Source organism: Typopeltis vanoorti, chromosome 16 (assembly GCF_054136105.1).
Source record: "Typopeltis vanoorti isolate ZY-2024b chromosome 16, IOZ_Tvanoo_1.0, whole genome shotgun sequence".
Taxonomy (NCBI): domain Eukaryota; kingdom Metazoa; phylum Arthropoda; class Arachnida; order Uropygi; family Thelyphonidae; genus Typopeltis; species Typopeltis vanoorti.
The window spans coordinates 13,535,743-13,551,403 of record NC_143564.1 but is presented as its reverse complement, the minus strand read 5'-3'; the positions used below and the strand labels follow the sequence as shown (position 1 = coordinate 13,551,403).

The 15,661-nt window shown below is 36.7% G+C and overlaps 1 protein-coding gene across 1 annotated transcript in view; it reads left to right on the top strand.

Moving 5' to 3' along the window:
- LOC150097855 (inositol 1,4,5-triphosphate receptor associated 2-like) overlaps positions 1 to 15,661 on the top strand; it is a 189,834-nt gene that overhangs the window by 82,093 nt on the left and 92,080 nt on the right. The window contains exon 4 of the mRNA XM_090406610.1: positions 4,924 to 5,064. Coding sequence (XP_090262736.1) covers positions 4,924 to 5,064 — 141 coding nt within the window. The remainder of the gene's footprint in view (positions 1 to 4,923; positions 5,065 to 15,661) is intronic.

Genomic DNA, 15,661 nt, shown 5'->3' with positions numbered 1-15,661 from the left:
GTTTTATAGAACTCTCATTTGCACTTATTTGCAATTGATGCGTGTGGTACAGCACCCTCTATCAGTGAAAATTTGTTTCTCTCTGCCAAAAAAAAAAATCCTCCTCCTTGTGATTCACTTTCGTGAAACCACACTCTAATATACCAATTTTTCTAATTTTTATGAATTATTGAAATATCTAGGAACTTATGGGACACCCTGTATATATTATTTGCACTTTTTTTTTTTTGTATGGAAGCATTGCTCTAGAGATGAAACATGGAACTTTTCAAGCCACTTCAGGTCTCCAATAAGTGGGTTGGTAGTCTCACACCAGATGTTGAGACTACCAATTCATCTCACACCTAAAGATAATCACAATCATCTCTTCCCATTGTGGGATTCGAACCCACACTCAGTTGGTTGGAGAGTTGGTATGCTAGCCACTTGGCCAACCATGCTGGTTTTATTTTCTTTTTTAAACCTTCTTATTAGTCATTCTTGCAGTCCATGGAATTTTTAAAAGTCTCTGCCATGTCCATCATTCAAATGAATCAATTCATTTTCTGTCTTTCATCTCAGTAAGGCAGTTTTTTTCATCCATACATCATATCTAGAAATACCATTGATAATTTTGACATTTCTAATTTTCATAACTCTACTGACATCTCTGCCTTTCATAATGTCAAGTTTAACATAGCTTTTTTCCCCATGGCTATCCTTTTAATTTCATCTGCACAATGACCATCATTTATTATTCTAAACCCTAATAAATCATTACTTTTAACCACTTCTATTTTTTCTCCTTCAATCTTAAATTCATCCAAATTGCCAGAAGCCATCACTTTTGTTTTGCTAATGTTCAAATCAAGTCTGGCTGGTTTTTTGCTTTCACTCTTAACCACCAGAATTAACTGCCCTTGATCTTCCTTAGTTCTACTATGAGGATTTTATTCGCTATGTATATTAAATTATTTATTTTTCTGTCACCAATCTTAATTCCTACTAGGTCTTTGTGTAAGTTGGCCATTCTCATATCCCTCCATATAAATTGCATATATACTCCTAAATATGACCTATAGACCAATGTAAATTAATTTTATTACAAATGGTAATGAGTATGAAAAGCATTGCATATCTCCACCTCTATTTCATTCTCCACCTGTATTATTCTCCTTCCCCATGTGTCTTATTAAGCACTTTTAAGCCTTTAACTCATATTCTCTCCATAAGGAAAGGGGAGGGGGGTATATCATAAATCTTATATCCTTTATGCCATACCCTTTATCAGGTCACACAGATTGAAACTGAGGAGCCCATTTAAATGTGTTATTTAAAAAAATAAAAAATAAAAAAAACCTCTAGATCCACATCAGCATTTTATTATGTGAGCATCTCATTGGAGTCTATAGAATCATTGCAATAAGTCCACACGAACTCTATTCGCAAAACACTATAATAACTCTTCTTGAACTTATTTATATACAGTTTCTGATGACATACTCTGGCAATCTTTTCTGTTCATTCACCACTCTTTACAAGTGAAACATCTAACCCTGACATCCTTACTTACCACGCTCTTAGTTCACCCTGAGTCCAGTACTGAAAAATTTCTATGCATGAATCCTATACAACCCTTTTAGTAATTTATACATTTTACCATATCTTCTTTTCTGAGACTATCATTCAACTTATGCAACTCAGAAATATTCAATCCATCTTGCATAGCGTATTCCACAGACAACTTATCATCTTGTTCACTCACCTCTTGATCCTCTCCCTCACTTTCTCATCCCAAGTGATGTGGTCTATGCACAGTGGCTACATGAAAGAGGTTTTTTTATTTAAGTGAGAATGCCTTTATACTATTAAGTGTTTACTAGTTCAATTAAACCCTTGATTTCATATTATTATTATTCAGGCCTCCATGGAGTCAAAATACTCATCGTGGGAGGTCCTTTCTAAGAAACACAAGTCTATCAAGACTCATCAAGGGAGGTCCCTCCTAGTAAACACAAAGTCTATCATACCACTCCTTAAATGCATTGACCATTCTTGCTCTCACCACTCCAACAGGCAGTGCATTCCATGGTTCAACCACCCTTCATGCAAAGAAACCACTCCTCACCCTCTTTCTCACAGTTTCCTTTCCTAACTTCCAGGGATGGCCCCTTCTCATGACTCCTTCCTGCTATTCAACCAAGCGAAAGAACTCCCCAGTGTCAACCCTGTAACCACCTCTCAACAGTTTAAAAGTCTCAATCATATCACCCCTCCTTCTTATATCCACCAAACTCTGCAGTCCACACTCTCTCAGCCGAACCTCATAACTAACATTGTACAGTCCCGACACCATCTTTGTTATCCGCCTTTGTACCCTTTCCACAGTTAATTTATCCCCTTCAAATCCTGGTGACCAGATCTGAGAACAATAGTGTAAGTGTGGTCTGATCAGAGTCTTATACAATGGAATGATAACCATTTTATCTCTGCAGGTCAGTGTCCTTCTCATTATTGCAGCAATTCTCTGTGTTACCTTCACTATCTTTGCAATATGTCCCCTAAATTTCAGGTTTCTATCAATCGTCAACCCCAGATCTCTTGTCTCCCCTACTTCCTCCAGTATAGCTCCTCCCATAGAGTATGCAGCATCCCATCGATGTGTCCCAAACCTCAAGATCTTACATTTTGCTGCATTAAACCCGACCACCCCCATTCATTTGCCCATCTATCTAGCTTATTCAAATCCTCTTGCAGGGCTACCACATCTGCACTATTACTAATAACCCTTCCCAGCTTTGCATCATCTGCAAACAACTGAATATCCCCTTGCAATCCACAGACAATGTCATTGATATAAAGGTTAAACAATATAGGTCCCAGTACTGAGCCCTGTGGAATCCCACTTGTAACCTTCTGCCAATTTGATATTGCTCCACCATACACGACTCTCTGATACCTATCGGACAGCCAATCCTGAATCCAGTTGACCAATCTGACATCGAGACCTAGGTGCTGCAACTTGAATATCTGCTTATCATGTGGCACCCTGTCAAATGCTTTTGCTAAGTCTAGGAAAATGGCAGTATATGCCTTTTCCTCATCTAATGCACTTGTAACTTTATCATAAAAGGCTAGCATATTGCTAAAACAAGAGCGTCCCTTTACAAATCCATGTTGACTCTCACTGATAACATTACCCTCATTTGCCCAATGCTGTATATACATCACTAACTACTGATGACACACAAACTGGCCTATAATTAGACACTTCCAGTCTGCTACCCCCCTTATGCAATTGCACTATCTTACCTTCCTTCCATTCCATGGGCACCTTTCCTGCAGCCAGACTTTCATTGAAAAGCCAGGTCAAGGGCACTGTCAGTTCCTTAGCACATTCTCTCAAAACTAGTGGTGAAATACCATCCAGTCCCACAGCTTTACTAACATCCAGAGTACTCAATATGTGGAATACACTCTCCTCCTGCACCTCTAAACCTCAAACCTGCTCTATTCTTCTAGTATTCAAATTTACTCTTCCAGGATGAAATGCTCCAATAAAGTGTTCATTGAACAATTCCACTATGTCCTCTGCATCAGTCAGTCATTTCTCCTCCTACTGGCCACATAGCTAAAAAATTCCCTAGGATTTTCCTTGGATCTAAGGGCCAATCTTTTCTCATATTCCAGTTTTGCTTTCCTTACCATACTAGTCACTCTTCTGGCCTGTGTCTTATATTCCTCATGCATCTTCTCTTCACCTGTCTCCTTATATCTCTTCTAGCCTCTTTTTTGCATGTAGCCCCTGTTTAATATTGTTTGTCATCCACCTTACTCCAAATTATGTCCTCTTCTTCACTTGTGGAATACAGCTTACGATTGCTGCTAACAAATATTCCTTCACAATTTCCCAAGCTCTAATGATATCTTGGCCTTCCAATTCCTCCCTCCATGAAACGTCCCCTAGTTGACGTCTAAAACTATTATAATCACCTGCTTTATAATTCCACATACGTTTCCATCTCTTTGATACTCCTACATGTCTATTCATTTTCCAAGTCAAAACCATATGGTCACTCTATCCAACTGTTATTATCAGATCTTCGGATGCTACAACCAAATCCAAAACTCTTGAACCTCATGTTCCCTCTGTTACATATTGCCTAAGACATTTGTCCCTTAAGAATTCTAGAAATTCCATTCCCTTATTACTACATGCATCTTCCTCTCCCCAATCTGTACTGCCGTAGTTAAAATCTTCCATAACAATCGTTCTTCTTGCACTTGCTATGCTCAACTGTCTCAACATCTCCTGGTCACCACCCTCTGTGCTCCTTGGTCTGTAGCAACACCCCACTAAATATCCTGTCTTGCCCACCTCCACCTCACACCATATACTTTCAAAATCATTAGTGTCACAGCCTTCCAAAGCCTCCACTCTTAGAGGACATAGGTCGTCACTTATCATAAGCAGTACACCACCACCATGCTTTCCTTCCTATCCTGCCGAAAAATGCTGTACCCAGCAACTTCTATTCCTGTTATTATATCCTCTTCTGTCAACCACATCTCTGTGATCCCAATAATCTTTGGCCAGGCTTAGAGGAATTGGTAGCACTGATGCTATGCCACCAATTCCTCTCCCTTATTCTGAATACTCCTGGCATTGGTATTATTATTTTATATTGTGCTTGTGTGCATGCACACATGCAATCACACATACACACACACAAACAGTGATCTCTTAATGTTATCTAATCTTCAAATGATTGAAACTTTAATTAATTTATTCTTAAATGCATTATTTGTACACCAACCCTTAAGTTACCTTACTAGAAAATTGATTTCCCACTGTGATTGGATGATTGAGGAAATACTGTACATGTAGCATTAATTCAGTGTTTCTGTCTTTGTTTTTATTCTTTCATGTTAATCAATCCTTAGGGAAAATTCAACATAATATCTGTGGCCTTTAAAGCAGATAAATCAACTTTAATGAGACGGATAGAAATATATCAAGCTCAAAGAGATAAGGCAGAAAAAAACGTTGATGATGAATTGAAATCTTTGAAAGAATCAGTTTCTGTAAGTATCCATCTACTTATAAATTAATGAATTTTTTTTTTTTCTTTAGTGCTAATTTAAAAGATGAATGACATATTGTAGAACAGTGGCATCACAGAGTTAAAACAAAAAGTAAGAAAACAATGCTGAATTAATGATTAAGAATAATCAACAAAAATTGAGGATTGGATCTAAATCATGACTGTCATCATACTGTTTTTTTTTTTAATACTCAAAAATAAATTTTGTTAAAATTACTCTTAAAAAATATATCGGTTTTTTTTTCCCATCTATTGTTAATTTTGCTATTTGCTTGTAAGTGCAACAATTTTTCTTATGTCATGTGTATACCTTATATGTTATAAAAATTATATCCTACTTGCATTCATCAGAAGATAGCATAATAAATGAAACAATTTAAATAGGACAGAAAAAATAAAAGAGAAGAGCAGATCATTACTGATGATCTCAAAGTTGTGTCAGGGACAAGGAAGCAATATTGATAGTAGAGGGGAAGCTGTTTGTAAGGTTGAAGCAAGCGGAAATTTTAATGTGTAGTGGTGTTGATATATGCTGCAAAAAAAAAGAGGTAATTCTGAAATGCACTATTCTGCATCTCTCTCTCTCTGGTGTCAGATTGATTCAGAATAAAACTTCTTTACACAACATGATGTGGAGGAAACAGATTGGGCATGAGTGTTGTATTTAATATAACATCTCATATAGTGATAACAGAAGTCATGATGTCACCAGTTGAAGAATGATTGTCTGTGAATGTGAGAATTTTAAGTAAATGTGATGTTAAAAGTCTGCAAGACTGGATGAGATGTTGCCAAGTATAGTAAGGAAATGGGCCAAGCAGGTAATAGTGCCCTTTAGTTAATCATTCACAATGAGCCTAGCAAACTCATGCTGAAGTCACACCTTCTTTTGGTCACACTTCCCTGAAGAAAGTGTGAACTGAATAGTTTGATGAAGGAAAAATGTCATTGCATCCGAGGGAGAATACAATTCAACAGTAACAGCTGTAGGCCAGTTTGTATATCAGATGTTGTGGTGAAGGTGTTGGATAGGCTGGTTATAGATACAATGTAATATAAAATTAGATTGATCCAATTAGGAATCTTTCCATAGAACAGCATGGATTTGCTAAGGAGATCCTGTTTGAGTTCAGTAATCTAATTGCATTATATAATAGCATGATAACTGTACGACAGAGGAGAAACCTATATAATTATTCTTTTAGGTTTTGCAAAAACCATTTGACAAAATACCACATGGCAAATTAATGTTCAGTTGGAGGGGAAGGATGATTAGTCATTTGGCAATCTAGATTCAGGGATGGTTGACTAATAAAAGCCAACATGTTTGCTCTCATGGAACAGTGTATTGAGAGAGAAAGAAGGGTGATGTGACATTAAGTTCTGGAACTGCTGTTTAATTTATATTGATATTTTTATGATACAACTCAGGGTGTGAGAGAAGATCCTCAGTTGTTTGCAGATAATACAAACAATTATCTTTTTCAACTGAAGGTGAGTTAACTGACCTCATATCCAGAGGTAGTAAGGTTTTCTTCCAGAATTTTTATTTTATTTTTATTAGCTTGTAAATCAGCCAAGAGAACACATGCAATTTACAGACAAAAATACTATTCTGTTGTAGATGGTAGTGGTGTAGTGTGTAGATGGTAGTAGTACCATTGTGTGTAGATGGGAGATTAAGTAGTTGAGATAGTTGTGTGGAGTTGAGCACCCTCCCATGATAAGTCCTTTGATTCCTTGGAGGCATCATGTAATAATGATAATGTTAAATTGGGGAAAGTAATAATGGCAGAAAGCTCTGGTCTGATGTTGCAGCAAGAGTATTTGAACAGTTTGGTACTTTGGATTTATGCCACTTCAGTATTCCCAAAGGTAAAATTCTGTACCTTGGCCAATAAATATGAGATTAGGTACTGTATGGTTTAAAATGAGTTATGATAGGTTGGTATGGTATGTAAAGAATGTTGGCCTCCTACAGGTGAATCTTGTGACTCTGTGGAGGTCTGCAAATAATACTATTAATCAGAAAACAATTTTGCTGAAAAAAAAAAAAACAGTGTAGGTATGTTATAGGCATAGAATGCCATCCACAATTCATTTGAATTTCAGTTCGAGACCCTCCCTCAAGTTGGATATTTGGTAACTTTGTTGAAAGGTGGTTAGACCCACAGCTTATATACCACAAGATTTTGTTTTCTCTGTGAAAGCACATAACAGTATCAATCATTTGTAGCATGTATGTGCAGATGAATGTGGAGGATGTGCTTGAATAGAGATTGAAAAAGGAAATTAAAAATGGAAAATAAAATTGATTTGAAAAAAGTGTGATATTTTAATGGATTGTGAGGTATTAGGTGTGATTAGTGAACAAAGAGTGAATGTTAGACAAAGAGCAGAAGGCTTTGAGGAGAATGGGATTGTGTATGGTATTAGAAAGATGAGAAATATAAAATATGAGCCAAGAATATGCTTGTAAGTACTAAAGGAACAAAAGGAAGTGTGATTGTGGGAATGCAACAGCACATGGGAAACAACGGAGTGCACAAATGACAGTGCAAAATCAAGAACAATTTCCAGTATAAAAGAGAGAAAATATAATTGCTGGGATGAAAGACTTGAAGAATGAGATTATCAAGATGAGAAACATGATTGGAATTTAATGAGGTTGGAAGATGAATGGTGTGATTGATACTTTGAATATGAGAAGTGAACAAGCAAGAGAGAGAGAGAGAGAGAGAGGGAGGGAGTTAGTGGCAGTTCTGGGATTAAATGATTTGCTTAGTTGTACAAAGAATATGAGAACAGATATCTGGAGATTATTGAGTAAACAAATGAGTGTGGTAAGGAAGGGTAGTTAGTGTGTTGCTGAAGTATGCCAGTGATAATCCCAGACCATGAGCAGAAATCACTAGTGGAGCTGTGTGAGAATAAAGAAATGTAGTTTGTTAATGTGTAGGATTCAGTTGAGGGATGGATGAATTGTATAAAAGTGATAGCTTGCATTTAAATAGATTTGGTGTGAATCAACTAGAGAAACTGTTGTTTTGAAGGGAGTGTAATAAGTAACATGAGTGAGAGATCAGAGGAACTAAGAGGTGATTTGAAAGATCAGGAGAGTAGAATTTTAGCAAGAAGTGTCAGTAGCATTTTATTCTCAAGTTAATAGAGAAAATTAGGTAAGTGGTAGAGCAAGTAAATCAGAAGAATTTTTTTTGATATGTAGTAAGTAAGAGGAAGAATGATTATGGATGACGAGGATGATTATAGAGCCTAAGCTTTAATCATTGCTGGTGGTAGAAAAGTGACAGAAGCAGAAGAAATAGTTGAGTTACTAAGTGATCACTTCACAAGGATGTATCATCTAGGTAAAGAAAGATGTTCAGTTGTCAATGTAACAAAGGCTGATGTGAGAACTAAGGTGGATAAACTAGAGGTGCTCAGCATGTTGTGTTCTTTGTGTTAATTTAAAAAAGATCTGGACCAGTATCGCAGGAGTGGTTGTTAAAGTATTGACAAAGTTGATTAAAATAAAAGTAAAATCTAAGAATGTGCAGATAGGAACATGCTATTGTATGGTGGGCAGCATAGTTATGTAAAAGATAGGTCCTGCCTTAATAATCTATACACATTTTATAATAAAGTAACAGTGAAATTCAATAAAGAAAATGGATATTACTGGACTTTGCTAAGGCATATGACAGAATACTATATGGAAATCTCTTATGTAAGTTGAAGGAAAGAAATGGGATTGGATATGAATCTGGCAGCATGAATAAGAGGATGGCTGACAGACAGATACCAGAGAATAGTATATGATGGAATGGAATCTAGGAGAATGAGGGTGACTACTATTTACTCGAAAATAACTCGCGCTTTTTTCCCAAAAATTATAAAGTTAAAAATTCATGGTGCAAGATATATATATATATATATACGGGAATGGGGTGCTTAAGGGTCAAAGCTGTATAACTGAGAGGAGACCTCCACATAGCCTTTAAAGGAATGTGGAGAACCGACCAGGGCTTCTGACCTAATGTCCAATCCTCACCTTCTCGTAGTGCACCCTGTTGGGTATCTACTTTGATACTGAACGAACGAGGATGGGCTGACAATTTGGGATTTAGCCGACCAAATTGTATTCTTATTGGTTAAACCAAAATAAAAAATGATGGTACAACATGACAAAATTTCATGCCGGCTGGGGCGTCGCCCGGTTAAACAAGGCCCCCGTTGTTTTCGCCAGGGAACCAGGGCGAACAGCGAAAAGTCAGCTACTGGAACAAATCTGAAAACAAACCCCAACTCAACATCACCAGAGTTAAAGATCGGTACTATCAACGTAAGAAGCCTGAATGGCAAAGAAATGGAGCTAGCTGAGGAATTAGATAAGTACCAGATCGACATAATAGGGGTGACTGAAACAAAAAAGACCAAAACTGGTGAGATCTTTCTGAGCAATAAATACAAAATGTTATATTCAGGCAATAACAATCAAGGAAAAGAAGGAGTAGCCATAGTATTCAACACAAAATACGAGGCTAATCTTCTTGAATGGCAGTCAGTCTCAAGTAGAGTAATGTGGGCAAATATGAGAATGGGGAACTGGACAATGAGACTTATCTGTGCCTATGGTCCCACAGAAGGTTCTACTAAGGTAGAAGTTGAGGAATTTTTTGAGGCTTTAGAAAAAGCAACTGACACAATGAAAAAGGAAAAGTTGGTCCTTGTTGGGGATCTAAATAGTAGAGTAGGAAATGATTGTGAGACATACAAAAATATTTTGGGAAAATTTGGAGAAAAGAGCAAAGCTAATAATAATGGCAAATATCTGTTGGATTTCTGCTCAGGACATGGACTGGTTATTACTAACACCATGTTCCAACATAAAAATGTGCACAAATTCACATGGAGAGAAGAGGCTAGGAATAAGAAAAGTCTCATTGACTATGTTATTGTTGATAGTGATGTTTTCTCCCTGGTGCAGGACACCAGAGTGTACAGAGGATTTGAAATTGGAAGTGATCACTATTTAGTCTTGAGCAGGATAAAATTGAATTTCATATTGAAAAGAATAACATGTAAGAAAGTTTTAAAGCGAATAAAAGTTGAGCAGCTCTCAGATGTAAACTGTAGACTAAAATACAGAAATATTATTGAAAAGAAAATGAAAGAGTTTGAGAACAGGAATCAAACCTTGGAGATTCAGTGGCAAACTCTGAAGGAAACATTGATTGATTCTGCCAGAGAGGCATGTGGTGAGGTTGTGTGCAAAGATAAAAAAATCAGAACTCCCTGGTGGACACAGGAAGTTAAAGAGGCAGTGAAGGAAAAGAAGAAAGCATATCAAAAGTTCCTGGCAAATAAGTCAGCTTTTACTCTTACAGAATACAGAGACAAATGTAAGAAAGCTAAACAGTGTGTAAAACTAGCTAAACAAAAGTCATGGGAGGACTTTGGCAAGAATATAGAAAATAAATATCAAGAAGGTGGCAAAATATTCTGGAGGTTGTTGAAGAAGCTTAGGAATGGAGGAAAGAGTGCTGTAAAAGGAATTAGTGATGATAAAGGTGAAATGAAAACAGGAGAAAAAGATATCCTTGAAGTATGGAGTAATTACTTTGAAAAACTGCTAAATGAAACAAGCAGTGATGACAGCACAGTGGTAAAAAACACTGACCAGGCATGCAGTCAGGAATACATATCCATACTTGAAGTAGAAAAAGCCATCAAAGGCTTGAAATGTGGAAAGGCAGCAGGAGTAGATAATATTCGACCAGAAATGCTGAAGTATGGTGGTATAAGAGTCTTACAGTGGCTGCACTGCATAGTTCAGAAAGCCTGGACAGAGGGACGAATTCCCGATGATTGGAGTAGAGCTCTCATAGTACCCATATATAAAAAGGGAAATAAAACTGAATGTGAGAATTACAGAGGTATTTCCCTACTGAGTGTTCCTGGCAAGATCTATGCAAGTATACTTGAGAAACGGTTGAGAAGAATTGTGGAAGAAAAGCTTGGTGAAGAACAAGCTGGATTCAGGCCAAATAGAGGCTGTCAGGATCAGATCTTCACTTTACGACAAATAGTCGAGAAAGCATGGGAATATAACAAAGATCTGTATTTAAGTTTTGTCGATTTGGAAAAGGCATATGACAAGGTGCCAAGAGAGAAGCTATTCAATACGCTGCAGTTATATGGTGTCAATGGGGCATTATATCAAGCAATACTTAGTCTTTATTTGAGTTGTGAGTCAGCAGTTAGAATTGAAGGAAGTACAGGAAGATGGTTTAATGTTAAATCTGGTGTGAGACAAGGATGTACATTATCCCCTCTGTTATTCATTATCTATATGGATCACATTATGAAGGAATGTGGTATTAAACCTGATATCAAAATTGGAGATGTTAATGTCAGCTCTTTGCTTTATGCGGATGATGTTATACTTCTAAATAAATCCGCTACAAGTCTGCAAGATTCTCTGACTAAATTGAATAGCTGTTGTAATAGATATGGTATGAAGGTCAGCAATAAAAAGACAAAGACAATGAAAATAGGCAGAATCATTGAAAATGTCAACTGTGTTGTGAATGGAGAACCTGTGGAACAAGTAAAACATTTCAGCTACTTAGGCACAATTTTTACTGAAGATGGTAAACTAAATATAGAAATAGACAACAGAATCAGCAAAGCTGGTATCGTGGGAAGTCAATTGAATAAATTCATATGGAATAAGAAAGAAATTAGTCAGAACACTAAATTAGCTGTATACAAGACTGTGTTCAAACCAATTTTAACTTATGGATCTGAGAGCTGGGTCAGAAGTAAAACACTTGACGAAAGACTAGAGACCGCAGATATGAGAGTCCTGAGAAAGATTAGAGGCGTGAACAGATGGCATCAATGGCAATATCATATTAAAAATGAGGATATTAGGAAAGAACTTGACATTGTCAGCATCCAGGAATGCGTTAGCAGAGCTAATCTCAGATGGTATGGTCACTTAAATAGAATGGGAGAGGAAAGATTAGCAAAACAAGTGTTCTCTGCCAGGTTGGCAGGAAAACGACCCAGAGGAAGACCAAGATATAGGTGGATTGATACGGTACAAAGTGCCTTAGACGATAGAAATATAAGATCTGATAATGTTGGAGTCTTGACAAGTAACAGACTGATTTGGAGGAAAATTGTAGATAGGAAGTTAGTAATGATGTAATTTTTTCATGTAGTACTGTCATATCCTGTACACCCCCTTGAGGGTACATGGCAGGAATTTGATGATGATGATGATGATGATGATATACGGGAATTTTCTGAAACTAAAATTTTTCAGGAAAAATTTAAATTCAGATTTATAATTAAATCCTCAGTATTCATTATAATTTTTAATTGCTCACATTATTTATAAAATGAATGCATTTAAATTTTAATTATGGACATTATTTACGCATTCAGCCACCTCACTTTCATCGCACAATATATGTGAATCTTTAGCAAAAATGCTTCTGTAATTAAATTAAAACAAATGTTTTTATTATTGCTTGTCCTTTTATCATTTTAGAATCATAAGATCACTGTGATTTAAAAAAAAAAACCCTGAAAATGGGTATGACTTACCAAGAATATACTAATTCTGGTATTGCATATGATTGGTGTGCAGCATTAACAAAAGCTTGCACAACTCAACAATAAAGGCAAGCTGATGATTGTTGAGTTAAAATGCTGATTCTCTTCAGCCGAATTCCAAAATATCTGAAATTGCCATAACAACATTCACTATTTATTTCTTAACGTTTTAAACTTTTTTTCATGTGCGAGGTATATACAAAACTTCTTTTTTCTTAAAGTAAAGATAGGGGTGCGAGATATACGAGGGCGAGTTATATTTGAGTAAATATGGTAGTGGAGTGCCTCAGAATTCTGTACTTGGGCCAATACTCTTTAATTTGTGTATGATACAGAGAATTATTTAAATTGGAAATATTCATTTGTTTTCTAATGATGCAAAACTTTGAAGAGTAGTGGTCAATAAAGGTGATTTAGACATCCTCTAGGATGATTTAAATAAATTGGTATTGTGGACAAAGGATAATGGTTGTCAATTTATCGTTGCAAAATGTCAAGTTATGCACTTTGGGATGAAAAGATTTAGACTGTATATTAAATTGATGGTGCTGGATATTGCAGGAAATTGTTGAGGCTAGGGATTTGGTGGTGATGGTGGATGTTAAGAGTTTAAGTTCAGATGGCATATTGCAAAATTAGCAAAATGGCTGAAAGTATTCTTAGATAGTGAAGAACACATTGACAAGTAAAGAAAGTGAGCTTATTATCCCTCTTTAGCTGCATTCAGCTGCATCTTGATTACTGTACACAGATTTGGTCACTTGGGTTTCTTGATGATTCGGATTTGATGGAAAGGATTCAAAGATGAGTGACCAAGATGGTGACAGATCTGTGGATTGTTCCCTGTGAGGATAGATTGAAGGTTTTGGGATTGTAGAGTTCAGTTGGAAGGTAGAAGAGAGAGGACATGATAGAACATAAGTTTCTAAAGTGGTTCAGTACAGTGGTTTTATAACAATCACAATCAATAAATTAATTACTTAAAGATTTTCAATTAATTGCCAAGAATATATTCATATATTCCTCTAATAAAGGCAGTTACCAAGAATGCATTAAGTTAAAAATTTGTGTGGTTGAATTCAAAGCAAGATTCTGCTTACATTCTAATAACGTTATCAAAAGTGCATCCATTCTTAGAAATAATTTTGCTTGAATGATCCAACCTGATGGATTCCCAACTCACATGCCCATTACTCCCACTATTCAATGTTTATGAAAAGACAAGGTGCACATTTACAAAGTGATTTTTTTTTTTCATCGTTATCTATTTATTGAACTTCTCAATCTACAATGTATGAAAGTGGTTCCATAAGTTTCTGGCCTGACTAACTTTTAGAGGTGATAGAAAGAAAACAACTGTGTTACTTTTAACGTCTTTGAATTAACATTTCTGTGCCCTTGAAAAAAAAAATGTACATTTGTCTGCAAAATGGCCTAAAACTGCATCTTTCACCAATTGCTCATCTGCAAATTTTCTTCCTCAAAGGTCTTTCTTCATTTCCAGAAGAGGTAGTAGTCACTGGATGCTAGATCCGAGCTGTAGGTTGGGTGTCAATCTCCTGAAAGCCACAGTCCTTCACTGCAGCCTTTGCAACAATAACTATATGAACTGGAGCATTTTCGTTAAGCAGGCAAACACCATGACCCCTCGTCTCTTCTTCTTTATGGTGGTGTGCAGTTTGCGCAGGAATGAAGCATAATATTCTGCATTCATGACGGTATTCCTTTCCTTGAAGTCAATCAACAGAATTCCCCGGCAATCCCAAAAGATTGTTACCATGATCTTCTTGGTGGACTGAGTGATCTTGGCTTTTCTCAGCAGTGCTTCGCCTGGTTTGCACCACTCCATGGATTCCTTTTTGGAAAGATCATAATAATGGAGCACAGTTTCATCCCTGGTGACAATAGATTCCAGCACTTCTTTCTAATACCCTTGGCAAAGTTCTAAAAACTTACGTGAAGAGGCCACATGATGCTCCTTCTGAATTGAAGAGAGAAGTCGGGGCACCATCTTGCACTAACCTTCATTCATCATGTGAAGCTTCTCGTGAATGATGTGATGTAAAAGACAGTTGTTATTGAAAGTCCCAACCTTGATTTCTTTGAGCTTCAGCTGTTTGTCATTGAGCAAATCCTCCTCAATCATCACTTCCATAGGCCGACCATCACAAGGATCATCCTCGATGCTTTCTCTTCTGGGCGAAACTGTTTAGACCATTCCTTCACAGTAGAGTATGAAGGAGTGGCTTCCCCATAAACACCATCTAATCGCTGTTTGATAGAACTTGGAGAAAGCCCTTCTTTGTTGAAAAACTTTATCGCAATGCGCTACTCAATTTTTAACATTACAGCCACTTAGTGTGCCACGTCAAACGAGTGCCTTCAACTGAGTTACGCAGGTATAGAGTTGAACTAGTATATTAAGCTCCCCCATAGATGGTGCTATCTGCCACACACAGAATTTTAAAATTGGCATGAATTTTGTATGTCAGACCAGAAAGTTTTAGAACCTACCTCATATATAAACTTCTTCTACCTGACTGGCCAAGTCCCACTTCCTCAGCCACCCATCCTCAGGGATTTCAACTCACACAGTTCATTATGAGTATACAATAATGATGACAATCCAGGCCTGTAACTGACAGACTGACGTTACCAATGGCCTCCACCTTTTCTGTGACAACAAGCAACCTGGAAAATTGGGATCAGAGACAACCCTTTATCATCACTGACACTGAAGAAACTTTTCTCACTAGAACTACTTCCTTTTTTCTCCATAACCAGCACATATCCTGCCTAATTACTGTATGACTTATTATAATACCCAGAATAAATAGCTTCCCAATACCCTGATGGAATCGCAGGAAAGCAAACTGGCCAAAATTCACAGAATTCATTGAAAACAACATTAACATAATTCCACTTACAATTTAAATCTATGAAAGATTTAA